Source organism: Theropithecus gelada, chromosome 1, assembly GCF_003255815.1.
Source record: "Theropithecus gelada isolate Dixy chromosome 1, Tgel_1.0, whole genome shotgun sequence".
NCBI classification, from domain to species: domain Eukaryota; kingdom Metazoa; phylum Chordata; class Mammalia; order Primates; family Cercopithecidae; genus Theropithecus; species Theropithecus gelada.
Genome location: NC_037668.1, coordinates 69,188,014 through 69,200,567, shown reverse-complemented (window position 1 = coordinate 69,200,567; position 12,554 = coordinate 69,188,014). Strand labels below are relative to the sequence as shown.

At 54.9% G+C, this 12,554-nt stretch overlaps 1 protein-coding gene across 2 annotated transcripts; it reads left to right on the top strand.

The window, feature by feature from the left end:
• The first annotated feature begins 566 nt into the window (after positions 1–566).
• Positions 567–6,783, top strand: EDN2 (endothelin 2). 2 transcript variants are annotated; one of them, XM_025353863.1, is made up of 5 exons: positions 567–706; positions 1,041–1,197; positions 2,643–2,765; positions 4,055–4,153; positions 6,047–6,783. In XM_025353863.1, exons 1-5 carry the CDS (start codon positions 643–645, stop codon positions 6,138–6,140), a joined length of 537 nt encoding a protein of 178 aa, XP_025209648.1. In that variant the 5' UTR covers positions 567–642; the 3' UTR covers positions 6,141–6,783. The 2 variants fall into 2 exon arrangements, with proteins under 2 accessions (XP_025209648.1, XP_025209658.1); XM_025353873.1 differs by lacking the exon at positions 4,055–4,153.
• Positions 6,784–12,554: the final 5,771 nt, after the last annotated feature.

Sequence of the window (12,554 nt, the reverse complement as noted above, 5' to 3'; positions counted from 1 at the left end):
TTCCAGGCTGGTCAGAAGTCAGGCATGAGCTGTGTCCTTCACTGAGGGAGGCAGGCCCAGAGAGGGCTCTGACTCGCCCAAGGCCAAACAGCCTTGCGTGGGCCTTTCACATCCCACACAACAGAGGGGCATCCTCAGCCTGGTTGGCAGAGGGCAGGCAGGATAGATGGCAGAGTCTCCTCCGAGGAGAAGGGTTTTGCTCATGGAACCTCCTCCTCCACACTCACAGCCCTGGGCAAGACCTGTGGAGCAGCCGCCGAGAGAGTGAGGGAGGGGGCTTGGGGCAGCTGGGGGTGACTTGAGGAAGTCCACCTGGACTGCGAGGGGCCCCTGGGGACTGCCGGGGATCCTCAGGACTCCCAGAGGTGCTCCAGGCACAGAGGGAGGAGCGGGCCTTCCATCTCCCTCCCCCCTTCACTGCAGAGGCTGGGTCGGGCTGGGCGCCCGGGGAGGAGGCGGTGTCCCTGGCTCCCAGCCCGCCGGTGCAGCGGGGCAGGGCTGGACCAGAAGGGGTGGGGCACAACGCCTGGTATAAGAGGCAGCCAGGGCACCGAGGCAATGAGCTATCTGCTCAGCTTAACAGCAGGACACTGGCAACAGGCGCTCCCTGCTCCAGGCCAGCCCGCCCGCTCCGCCGCTGCTATGGTCTCCATGCCCACCACCTGGTGCTCTGTTGCACTAGCCCTGCTCGTGGCCCTGCATGAAGGTGAGCTGCCCTGGCCTCACCTGCTGCCTACAGCTCCTGGGTCTGTCTACCTGTGTCTCCCCCTGGGGCTGCAGTGCCTCCCAAGCCAGCTGGAGGCAGACAGGGGCGGGAGCCTGGCGGCAGTGGTCACAGGGGGACGGTTCTGCAAATGCAGAGGCGCCCAGGCTCCCCACGGGCTGCTGGGACTTCCCTGGGCTGGCCTGGAGCTGTTGAGCAGCAAGAGTGCCAAGTCCCTCGATTATGCAAGAGGAGGGGCCCGGTGGGTCCCCCACTCCGGGATGTGCCAGGCACCCCAACCCACCTCTCTGACTCTCTCTCCCTCCTGTGCATGCAGGGAAGGGCCAGGCTGCTGCCACCCTGGAGCAGCCAGCATCCTCACCTCATGCCCAAGGCACCCACCTGCGGCTTCGCCGTTGCTCCTGCAGCTCCTGGCTCGACAAGGAGTGCGTCTACTTCTGCCACTTGGACATCATCTGGGTGAACACTCCTGAGTGAGTATCCGTGGGGATGGGGGGCAGGAGGAGCTCTGGGGCAGGGTGTCAGGGTGGGAACTACTGGCATGCTAGGGAAGCTTGACACAGTCCAGCTCTCCCTGGGCCTCCAGGTGGGGGCGTTGGCTAATATCAGTAGTTAATTGTTTCAATTGCTGAGTGAGGACAACCTGAGCCATAAAGAGGGCTATCTCCTGAGAATTCTTAAGACAGCCTGGTAAGCAAGTGTTGGCCCCATTTTCCAGATTCAAGTACTGAGGCTCAGAGAGCTTAAGCGCCTTCCCCAAGATCACACAGGTAATCGTAAGGGTAGGCACCATCCTCGGTCAGGGAATGCCGGAGCTCACAGTCTCTGCCATGCTGCCTCTGCATGCTCTTCCAAGAATAATACGATTAGTGACAGCACCCGTGCCTTGACTATGCCAGGCTCTTTGCCAAGCACCGCACGTGCATTATCATCTCAGGCGCCCCCCATCCTCCCCATAAGGCAGGATATTCCCTCAAACGACAGATGAGAACCTGCCCTGTGCTACTGGCTACACCCGGGTGGGAGCCCAGTGCTGTCTGTTCTGCCTGCACCCTCACTGCCTCCAGGCCACTGCATACCTTCAGTTGAAGTTTCTGTGTGTGTTTGTGATTTTTTTCCCTTCCCCAAATTGCAAAAGGCAAGAGAAGCCCTGCACGTAAGCGTGTGTGAAGCTAATCCGCATCCAAACACTTGCTTAGGGCGGGAACCCTGCCAGTCCCTGCGTGTTGCATCTACCTGGAGTCACTAGGACTCCAGCCACACCGTCTAAAATTAGCTCTGTCACTCGAAAGTGCTGGTCCAGCCAGCCGCGGCCCCTGCCCTTCCCCTGGCCCACTTGATCAGACTCTGAATCTGAAATCAATCCCATCTGAACATGCACACACGCACACATCTCACTTTCAAGTCAAGCCTCTAAGGCGCATTTGTTACCCCTCCAGGCAAGTGGGGACCAGGTGGGGGCAGCGTAGCTACGAGCCTGTGTTTACTTCTGGGAGATGGAGTGGCCGCCCTTCCTCTAGAGCTCGCTGAGAGCCTTCTTTGAGAACAGGGGGACCAGCCAGACTGAGAGGGGAGAGAGACTAGGAGGTTCCCAATTCCCAACTTCGGATAGAATCACAGATTTCCTTCCCCCAATGCTGGGAGTTCTGACTGAGCCAAGCCAGGCCCAGAGAAGGGAAGGGTCCTGCCAAGGGCTACCAGGACCCTTGTGGAGGAGCCTGTGACTTCAGTGGTATGACTTCTTGAGGTCAGGGGCTGGTCACCTTTCAGTGTCACCTGCTGGCATAGGTGGCTGTCCCAGTGGGCAGTGTGGACAGTCCCTGCTTGCCAGTGGTTGTGGTTTATTTAATCCTCTCTCTCTCTCTCTCTCTCTCTCTCTCCACCCCACACCACTACCTTGCTGGCTGCCCGCCCACAGACAGACAGCTCCTTACGGCCTGGGAAACCCGCCAAGACGCCGGCGCCGCTCCCTGCCAAGGCGCTGTCAGTGCTCCAGCGCCAGGGACCCCTCCTGTGCCACCTTCTGCCTTCGAAGGCCCTGGTAGGTGGGCACCCAGCCTGCAGGGGCTTAGGGTAGCTGCAAGCCCAGGCATGCCCTGGGAAGCAGGTGTCTGGGAGACTAGCAGAGGAGCGAAGTGGCAAGTTGGGGGTGAGCAGCGACCCAGGGGCCCACAGGCTGCTTGGGTCCATGGCACTATCCCTTCCTGCAAGAACCAGTCACCCCTGGGGGCCTCCCGATGCCCAGCTCTGGGGGCTTCTGGGAACACTCATGTCCTCACTGCTGGGCAGGAGAGAGTCTGCCAGTGACGGCTGAGGCAACTCAGGCCCAGAGAGGGGACAGGACATGTCAGGCTGCACAGCTTGTCAGAAGGAGGGCCGGGCCTTGGGCCTGGTTCTGTCTGATCAAGTCCTACTGGACTTTGGATTCCGACCTGAGGTTCAGGGGACTTTGCAACTTGCTCAGGGAAGAAATGGCATCTGGAGTTGGGAAGCCATGTCACCATCCCAGGGTAGCCCCAGAGTTGCTGGGGAGCCTTTGCCATGTCTCCTATCTTACCTGAGCCTTAGTTTTCCCATCTGTAAAGTGGTGTGAGGCTTTGTTCCTTCCCTCATCCACATGGAGAATTTGGGAAAACCAAACTGGCTTCAAAGTCCCAAGCTTCTGGCCAGGCGTGGTGGCTCAGACCTGTAATCCCAGCACTTTGAGAGGCCGAGGCGGGTGGATCACCTGAGCTGAGGAGTTCGAGACCAGCCTGGACAACATGGTGAAACCCCATCTCTACTAAAAATACAAAAAAACTGCTGGGCATGGTGGTGGGTGCCTGTAATCCCAACTACTTGGGAGGCTGAGGCAGGAGAATCGGCTGAACCCGGGAGGCGGAGGTTGCAGTGAGCTGAGATCGTGCCATTGCACTCCAGCCTGGGCAACAAGAGTGAAATTCAGTCTCAAAAAAAAAAAAAAAAAAAAAGTCCCAAGCTCCAGTTCCCATGATGGTTTACAAGAAACTCCTCCTCTGGGGCTCCAGCTGAGGCTCCACCCTGCCTCGGTTTCCCCTGCGGCTGCAGGTGGCCAGATTCTGGGAAGGCAAAAAAAGCTGCCTCTTTTTGGGGCTAAGAGCACATTCGTGGTAGCTCAGTTTTCCTCGGTCTACACCCCACCTGGGAAAGGAAAGATGCCAGGTGCACAGGGATGGAAATGGATCTGCTCCTGCAGGCCGGTGGGGATGGGGATGGGGATGGGGATGGGGTGGGGGCTGGGCTGGGCCTGCAGCCAGGTCGCTTCAGGGCTCTGGGCAGTCCCTCACTTGGGCCCTAATGCTATTCATGCAGGACTGAAGCCCGGGCAGTCCCAAGCCGGAAGTCCCCAGCAGACGTGTTCCAGACTGGCAAGACAGGGGCCACTAGAGGAGAGCTTCTCCAAAGGCTGAGGTGAGGGTGTGGGACACATGCACAGATTGATCACCTCCTGTATGCCTTGCACATGTCCTATATTTTCTATGCGAGGCAGGCCTGGGTCCTCATTGGGGAGCAAAGAGAACTGAGGCTCAGAGAGGGGAAGCCGCTTGCCCAAAGTCACACAGCAGTCAGCGGCATCTGGCTGACCCCAGAGTCTGTGCTCTTACCCACTGTGCTCTTCGTTACCACTAGGTCTGGAAGTGGACTTTGAAGAGGGTTTGAAGGCTCATGACTGGGAAGGACCACAGTTGTTGGTTCAGGCTGTGCAGAATGGAGCATCTCACACATGCTGGGGTCCAGAGGGGCCACCTGCCCAGCCTGCTCCCTCTCTGCTGCCCAGATTGCATGTCCTCCCTGGTGCCTCAATGTGACTCAGACCTGGCCCCTAGGAGGTGCCCATGAATGCTTGTTCAACCAAACCAACTCAAGAACAGACACTTGCACCTGCCGGGCAGCAGAGTGGCTGTAGGGGCAGCCTCTGGGGCAGGGACTGCTTGATCTGAACACCAGCCCAGCCTGGAACAAGCTTTGTGACCTTGGGTTTGCCCCTCCACTTCACCGTGCCTCTAGTTCCTATGATTTGAACAGGGGAAACAGGGAAATTGCACCAGCCATCCCCGCCTGGGGTTGCTGTGAGGTCAGATGAGTGGACGCACATGAAGTGTGTAGCCGAGGGTCTGTGCCTGTGGGAGCTGTGGAGGGGTCTGCCATTCCCACTTCTGCCACTGAGGGCTCCTCATAGCTGGCCAGGTCCCAGGACCCAGCTCAGCCCCTCAGGGATTCTCACCTTTTGGGGGCGGCAGAAAAATAGGAGAAAAGGCAGGATGGTGGGATGGACAGGACCCAACATAAACTTAAGAACTTTCTGAGAATGAAAAAAATGAGTACAAGGCCGGGCGCGGTGGCTCAAGCCTGTAATCCCAGCACTTTGGGAGGCCGAGGCGGGTGGATCACAAGGTCAGGAGATCGAGACTATCCTGGCTAACATGGTGAAACCCCGTCTCTACTAAAAATACAAAAAAAACCTAGCCGGGCGCAGTAGCGGGCGCCTGTAGTCCCAGCTACTTGGGAGGCTGAGGCGGGAGAATGGCGTGAACCCGGGGGGCGGAGCTTGCAGTGAGCCGAGCTCGCGCCACTGCACTCCAGCCTGGGAGACACAGTGAGACTCCGTCTCAAAAAAAAAAAAAAAAAAAATGAGTACAAGACTTTTCAAACGCACACACTAGTGGCTTGGCCAACCTTATACTCACTTTGGGCAGTTCAGGCCTGTTTTTGTTTTACAAGCTAAGAAAGGGGATCAGAGAGGCTGAGATCGTTGCCCAAGTTTCCTTCGCTGGGAACTGAAGCCAGCCTCCTGGCTCCCAGATGAGAGTTCTTTGAGCCAGGATGTGGCCACCCACCCAGGTTCAAAGGGCAGCGGGGTGCCCTGTTTTCTGGGCTGGACTGCCTTGAGCTGGACCTCGAAGAATGAGTAGAATTTTAGCAGGTGGCATCTGGGTGAGGGGAATACACACAGCCTGGGGGGAAGAGCAGGAGCAAAGGTGCGGAAAGGTGTGGAAAGAAGTGGGAAGGCAGACGACGGGAGACCCACAGGGATGTGCTTGGCTGTCCACTCATTCTGGCAGCATTTGATGTTGAACATTAACTCTGTTAAAGTCCTCATGTGCAGAGAAGCTTCAACGCCTGGGCTGGCCTGTGCTGGTTGTGCAGACCTTGCTTTCAGTCTGTGGCCACTCTCTGACCCCAGGGCAGCTGTGACCCCAGGATCTGGGCAAGGGTTGTAGCCCCATTGCCCCTACTCTCGTGGGGAGCTCTTGGACAGTTCACATCTCCTGAGATGCTAAGTTGACCCTTCTTGATTCCCAGGGACATTTCCACAGTCAAGAGCCTCCTTGCCAAGCGACAGCAGGAGGCGATGCGGGAGCCGCGGCCCACACACTCCAGGTGGAGGAAGAGATAGTGCCGTGAGCTGGAGGAACATTGGGAAGGAAGCCCGTGGGGAGACAGGAGGAGAGAAGTGGCCAAGGCTTGTAGACTCTCTGCCTGCTTCCTGGACCAGGGCCTTGCTCCCAGACAGCGGGACCCATTTACCAGGATTGGCACAAGCTCTGGCCTCCTCGCCCTGGTGAGGGAGCCTCCTCCAAGGCAGCTCCGTGTCCTCACACTGCCCGGGGAAGCCCTCGGCTTCTAGACTGCAGAGCAGCCTCCAGCGCTGGCTGCAGGCCCACAGCTCTACTGGAAGGAACTGCATGGGGAGTACATTCATCTGGAGGCTGCGTCCTGAGGAGTGTCCTGTCTGCTGGGCTACAAAGCAGGAGCAACAGTGCAGCTGCAAACACGCGTGCTTCAGCCAGTCCTGGAGGCTGGACGGCTCCCGTGGGGCTGGTGTCCTGGCTGGCTGTGTCCTCTCCAGCTTTCCCTCCCCAGAGTCCTTGCACCCTCATTCCCTCGGGACCCTCCCAGTGAGAAGGGCCTGCTCTGCTTCTCCCATCTGTATATAACTTATTTGCTCTAAGAACTTCAAGAATCCCAATTATTTATTTTAATGTATTTTTTAGACCCTCTATTTACCTGCGAACTTGTGTTTATAATAAATGAGGAAATGTACTCTGGTTTTTTGTCTTGGCCAAGGCGGGGGTTGGAGGCTGCTCTCAAGAAGGGGCCGCTTGGCAGTTGAAGGACACAAGAAGGAAAGGGCTGGGGCAGGTGGCTGGGTTCCACTCCCGCACTTGCTGGATGTCTCTGGCTGCTAGCCTGCCCTCTCTGGGCTTTTTTCTGTTATGTGCCTCGACAGCCACCTGCAGCTGTGACATCAGGATTCCAGGACCTATGTTCCCATCAGGCCAGTAACCAATGGCCAGCCCTTTCCCAGGAGCATGTGTGGAAGAAGCCAAGACACGAGGGTGGAGGGACTCATCACACCAGCGGCTCTGTCCCAGCAGAGGCTGACAGTAAGGCCCGGAGCAAAACTGTCCAGCAAGGAAGAAGACCAGGTGAATCCCAAGGTTGTGGGTGCCCCGTTGGTCAGTGAGGGGTGCTATGATGGAACCACAGCCTGGTACCGGCCTGGCCCCTCACCTTGGGCTTTGGACATCATAAATACTTGCTGATTGAATTCATGAGTCACCACTGCAGTGTGATGTTGAACAAACCTCTTTCAGTTTCTGAACCTCAGTTTTTTTCATCTAGAAAATGGGAAGCAATAGTCCCCGCCTCGCAGAGTTGCTGTGGACACTAAACAGAGAAGTGATGGTACCAGGCTCAGCCCAAGGCCTGACAAGAGGCAGAGGCTGCTTGTGGGGCTGGCAATGGTGATTATGGAATGAGTGGGACAGGGAAGACTATGGACAAAGGTGCTACTGTTGTGGCCTCAAAAAATATGGAAAATAAATAGAACGACTCAAAAGAGGCCAGGGGTGGCAACTCACAACTGTAATCCTAGCACTTTAAGAGGCTGAGGCGGGAGGATCACTTGACCCTGAAGTTCAAGACCAGCCTGGGCAATATAGGGAGACCCTGGACTTCCCCTTGTGGGCTGCAGGGACCCACAAAAGCTCTGTGCGCAGCGGGGGACCTTGGCAGGGCTGGGCTTTGGAAATAATGCCACAGAGGGCCGGTCAGGGCTGAGTGAATGAGGAGACCAGCGGCACAGAAGCAAAGTCATCATAAGTCCTTAGGGATCCTCCGTGCATCCCGGTGGTGAGGCTGGTGTCACGGGGTCAGCCGAGGCACTTGTTGCTTACTCCAGCCCAGGGCCAGAGCGCACCTCTCACGTTGCATCTGAGCCTGATGCCAGGGGAGCGTCGCTCCCTGGGAGTGCATCACAGGCTCCCATTCAACATGATCCTGCCCCTCAAAAATCCAAACGCAACAGCCCATGGCCAGGTCAGGCAGCTGGATAAGGCAGCCCTCGGGCCGCAGCTGTGACAGAGGCCTGGCAGCAGCAAGAGGAGAACCTAGCGGAGGGTGTGTTGGACAGAAGCATTCACCACCCTTGGCACAGGCCCCGGGGACCCTGGCCAGGGTTCAGAGATCAGTGACCCAGATGACTGAGCAACCGAGATGATTAAAGGAGTAGAGGAGGCCCAGAAGGCAGGGACAGGTAAGGGTGCACTACAGTCCTTTAGACCCATACACCTGGGAAACAGGGGCCTCCGGCTGGGGCGCTGCACTTCGGGGGCCCCGTTCTGGCCCTCATCCAGCCATACCTCTCTATGGGACAAGAAGTTTGCAGGGGCCACAGGGTCACATATGCCCGAAGTCTGTCCCTGCTTCTAACCCACCCTCCAGGTAGCTGGCACTTCAGCCATGTTGGGGAAGGTGGGCTAGAGTTTGGAAAGAAGCAGAGAAAAAGTTACGAGGAGCAGCCACCAGGTGAAACCGAACCCTGGGAGGAAGGCATCTAAGCGTCAGGAAGCTTGGGTTTTCAGGCACAAAATCTCCCCTCCTCCTGCCTTTTCCATAAATATAGAACAGGCTCTTTTCAAGCTTTTTGAGTTAAATTTGTGTTCCTTTTGACTGGAACACTAGGCAGAGACCGGCCAGAAGGGGGCACAGGATGACCCAGATTTATTCGGGTTATGTGGACAGGAGGAAGCTGAGGCAGAGAGAAGTTAGGTCCTGTTTCCGGGGCTGTGAGGCTACGGACGGGGCCTTTGCTGCCTCTCCACAGCCCTCGCTCAGGAAAGAGCCCTGTGGAATATTCTCTCTCTCTCTCTCTCTCTCTCTCTCTCTCTCTGTCTCTCATTGAAAATAGAGTCTGGGCAGCTAGGTCTTCAGCTCAGAAAAGTCATTTGCCTAATCACGGTGACAAACTATTGGAATATGGCCATCCGTTAATTCAACAGTTATGAATAATCACCTCTGGGGGGGCTCTCGTGAGCAAGACAGACACAGCTCCTGCCTCACAGGCCAAGAGGAGAGTCATTCAAGAAAACAGTGGTTAAACATGAAGATAAGAATCATAGCAAACATTCACGGAGCACTTACTAAGTGCTTTCCACGTATTAACTCCTTGGTTCCTTTCAGCAACCTTATGTAGCAAATTCTGTCATTACTATTCCCATTTGATAGGAAAGGTTACTGAGGCACAGAGCAGTTAGTAACTTGCTCAAAGTCACACAGCTAGGATGTGGCTTAGCTGGGTTTTAAACCCCAGGCTCTTAACTTCCAGGCTATCTTACCTCTCTGATAGGGTATGTCCACACTGAGATGGAGCCCCTGAGGAGGCGGAGCCCAGGGTGGCTTCCTGGAGAAGGGGACCTAGCCCAACTCTGGGGAAATCAGTCAAGGAGGAGGGTGGAGAAGAGCGTTCCAGGCAGAGGAAACAGCATAGGTGAAGGTTCCTGTCTTCATAGGAAGGGAGCTATTCCCAGCCTGTTTTGGGGAGTTAAAGGAGAGGTCCTGGGAGCGGCTGGAAGGGGCAGGCAGGAAGGGGCAGGCAGGAAGGGGCAGTGCATGCCTGAGCACCAGACCAAGCCCCGAGCATCCGGCATGGAGGTGCTCTAGGAAGCAGAGACTGCCACCGCTGTCACCCCCACCACAGCCTCAGAAAATGCCTTCCAGGAGAATACTACCATGCCCAGAATGCCCTCCATGAGGGCTTCAGGCCTCTGGAAACCTCTCTGGCTGCCTGCTCAGGTCTGACAGCCTAGCAGGGAGACAGACAAGAGCAAAGTGAAGGGCCAGAGGTGGAGTATGTCGTGAGCTGGCCTTCCAGCTGGTGGGATGGGGGCTGAAGGACGGGCAGGGCTTGTGCAGGCTGGGATGAGGGAAAGGGCTTGGTGGGAATGGTGTAAGGCAGATCTGGCCAGGGCATGAGAGTCCAGGGAGGGACAGCCAGCCTGATCAGCAGGAGCCAGGCTGGGAATAGCATCCCATGCCAGGAATTTGAACTTGAGTGATAGGTAGCCAGCGAAGGTTGCTGAACGAGGGAGAGCCAGGACGGGAGCTGGCCTTGGGCGGCTGGTTTATTGTTGGCTCCTTCCCGGCCAATGCTTCCAGCTCACAAGGGCCCTCCCAGCCCCTCTCAGGGGAGAGCAGAGTGTGGGCCTCGCCTTGGCCTGCCAGGGATCCAAGCCAAAAGCCCTCGGCAGCTAAGAAGGGGGCCGTGTGCGGGCCCGCCAGGAGCCCTGGAAGAGGAATGCAGCCTAATTAATTCTCTGCAGCTCACAGGGCCTCGCCTTGTGGGAGCAGCTGCCAGGACAGGCCTGCCAGGATGCCACTGGCCCAACCTGTCGATCACTTGGTGCTGAAGGCAGCGAGGGGGACTGCAGGCTGGGAACTGGGGGACGGGGACTTGGGGGGCCAGCCCCTGCCTCCAGGCACACACGTGTCATCCAGTCCCTTCACAGCTAATAAAACAGTCATAGTAACTGTAATAGCCAACAGGCCTTGAGGCTGTCAGCGCACCAGACTCTGCCGGTACACTGAGTACTAGTGAGAACATTGCATTCACTTTTCTCACAAGAAGTAAGATAAGTGTTGCTCTCATCTCCATTTTGCAGATGAGGAAACTGAGGTTCAGAGAAGCGAATTTCCCTGCCCAGGGTCATGCAGTCAGAAAGCAAAAGCAGGGAAGCTGGGATGTGGACCCAGGCAGTCTGGGCCCCCAGACTGTATTAATCATAACCACCATGCTAGACCGGTTCAGCAAGGGAAACTGAGGCCCTGGGGAGGTGGAGTGTCTTTCTCAAGGACAGTTGGCTTAAAAAGGGCCTAGGGACACTGGCTGGAGGGGGAAAGGCCATGCCCCTGGCTTCTGCTTGAATTGCCTCCTCCTGAAGTTTCCTTCCCTGGCCTGCAGGTCACCCTGAGGGATGTCTGGCTCACTACCTCCAAGTGAGGCAGGCTGTGGGAAGTGATCCTGTCTCTGGAGTCTCTACCTATTTGGTCCCAGTTCCACTGCCTGGGGCCTGTCACAGAAGCACAGTACCAACATTAGCCAAGGAGTCTCAGGCTAATCTGCACATGCTAATCCTTACACAACGCTGTGACTCCCTCCACAGGCAGGACACTGAGGCCAGCATAGGCTCAGAGTGGTGCAGGAAGGTGCTGGACCAAGACCTTGCCACTAGAAAGTGGCAGAGCCTGGGCGGGCTCCAGAAAGGCCTGATGCCAAGACCCTGCCCTTCCCTGACAGCAGACCGGAAGGAGGGGCAGCACTTCCATGTCATGCTGCCTCTCCAAGCCTCAGTTTCTTCATCTGCCATATGGGGATGAGGAGCCCAAGGTTACAGGGTTGTCCTAGAGTTCATTAATAACAGCCAACACTAAAGGCACTTAGTAGATGTCAAATACTGTCCTAAGTACTTAATTTAATTTTTTTTTAATTTCCAAAATCAAAATTTTATTCATGGCTACATAATGCATCGTGGTAAAGCTGCCTCATAATGTACCATATGTGGGCATTCATTACCCCGTAGGTGTATATTTCAGTTTGTCCAATTTCCCACTGAAGAAGATCAGAACGTCCCACCCCAAATATGCCACTTTTCCATAAGGATTGTTTTGAGCTAAAGGCAATTAAGAAACTGCATGTGTAGAAAGAGCTCTTTGCCCTCCCACATCTACCTAAAAGCAGGACATAAATTTTCCTTTATGAAGATTCTTCTCCTTCCCTCTCTTATACCAGGAAGAGAACAACAGTTAGTTAGCACTGAAGATAAAAAGTCAGCAAGAAGATGAGTCTGCACAAACCAGTCTTACTGAAATCACCCTGATCTTCCATTAATTTCCCCACATATTTATCTTCCCACAATTTGCCACCCCTAGGAACCCAAAGTCCTTTTCCTTTATCTTGTCATTTCTCCACAAATGTATCATCCTTTGTTAAAATGGTAGGGGGCTTATATACTATTTTAACAAAGGGTCTTCACTTCTTTTCTATGAATGCAATCAATGTTTTCATGCACATCACAATTAAAGTAGGAACATCAAATAAAATTTCTACGCCTTTTCTCCTGTTCATTAGTCTTTTGTCAGTTTAATTTGCAAGCCACAGTCACAGCCTGTAAAAGGATATCGGAAATAATTTTTTTTCCTCCCCTACACCACCAATAAAATAACACTGTGTGGTACACTTGTACATAAATTTTTCTATTTATTCCCTATTTATTGTTTGGCTACATTTTAAAATTGAGATATAATTTATACACTATAACATTCACCCTTTTAAGGCACACAATTCAGTCGATTTGAATCCTCACTTAACATCGTTGATAGGTTCTTAGGAACTGTGACGTTAGGCGAAACGTTTTTCTCATCAATGTAACGACAAAACTCCATTGAAGGGAACGTTATTTGAGGATCTATTCTACATTTCTTTTCCACTAAAGTCACCGTTTCCAAGAACCTATCAACAACATTAAGTGTG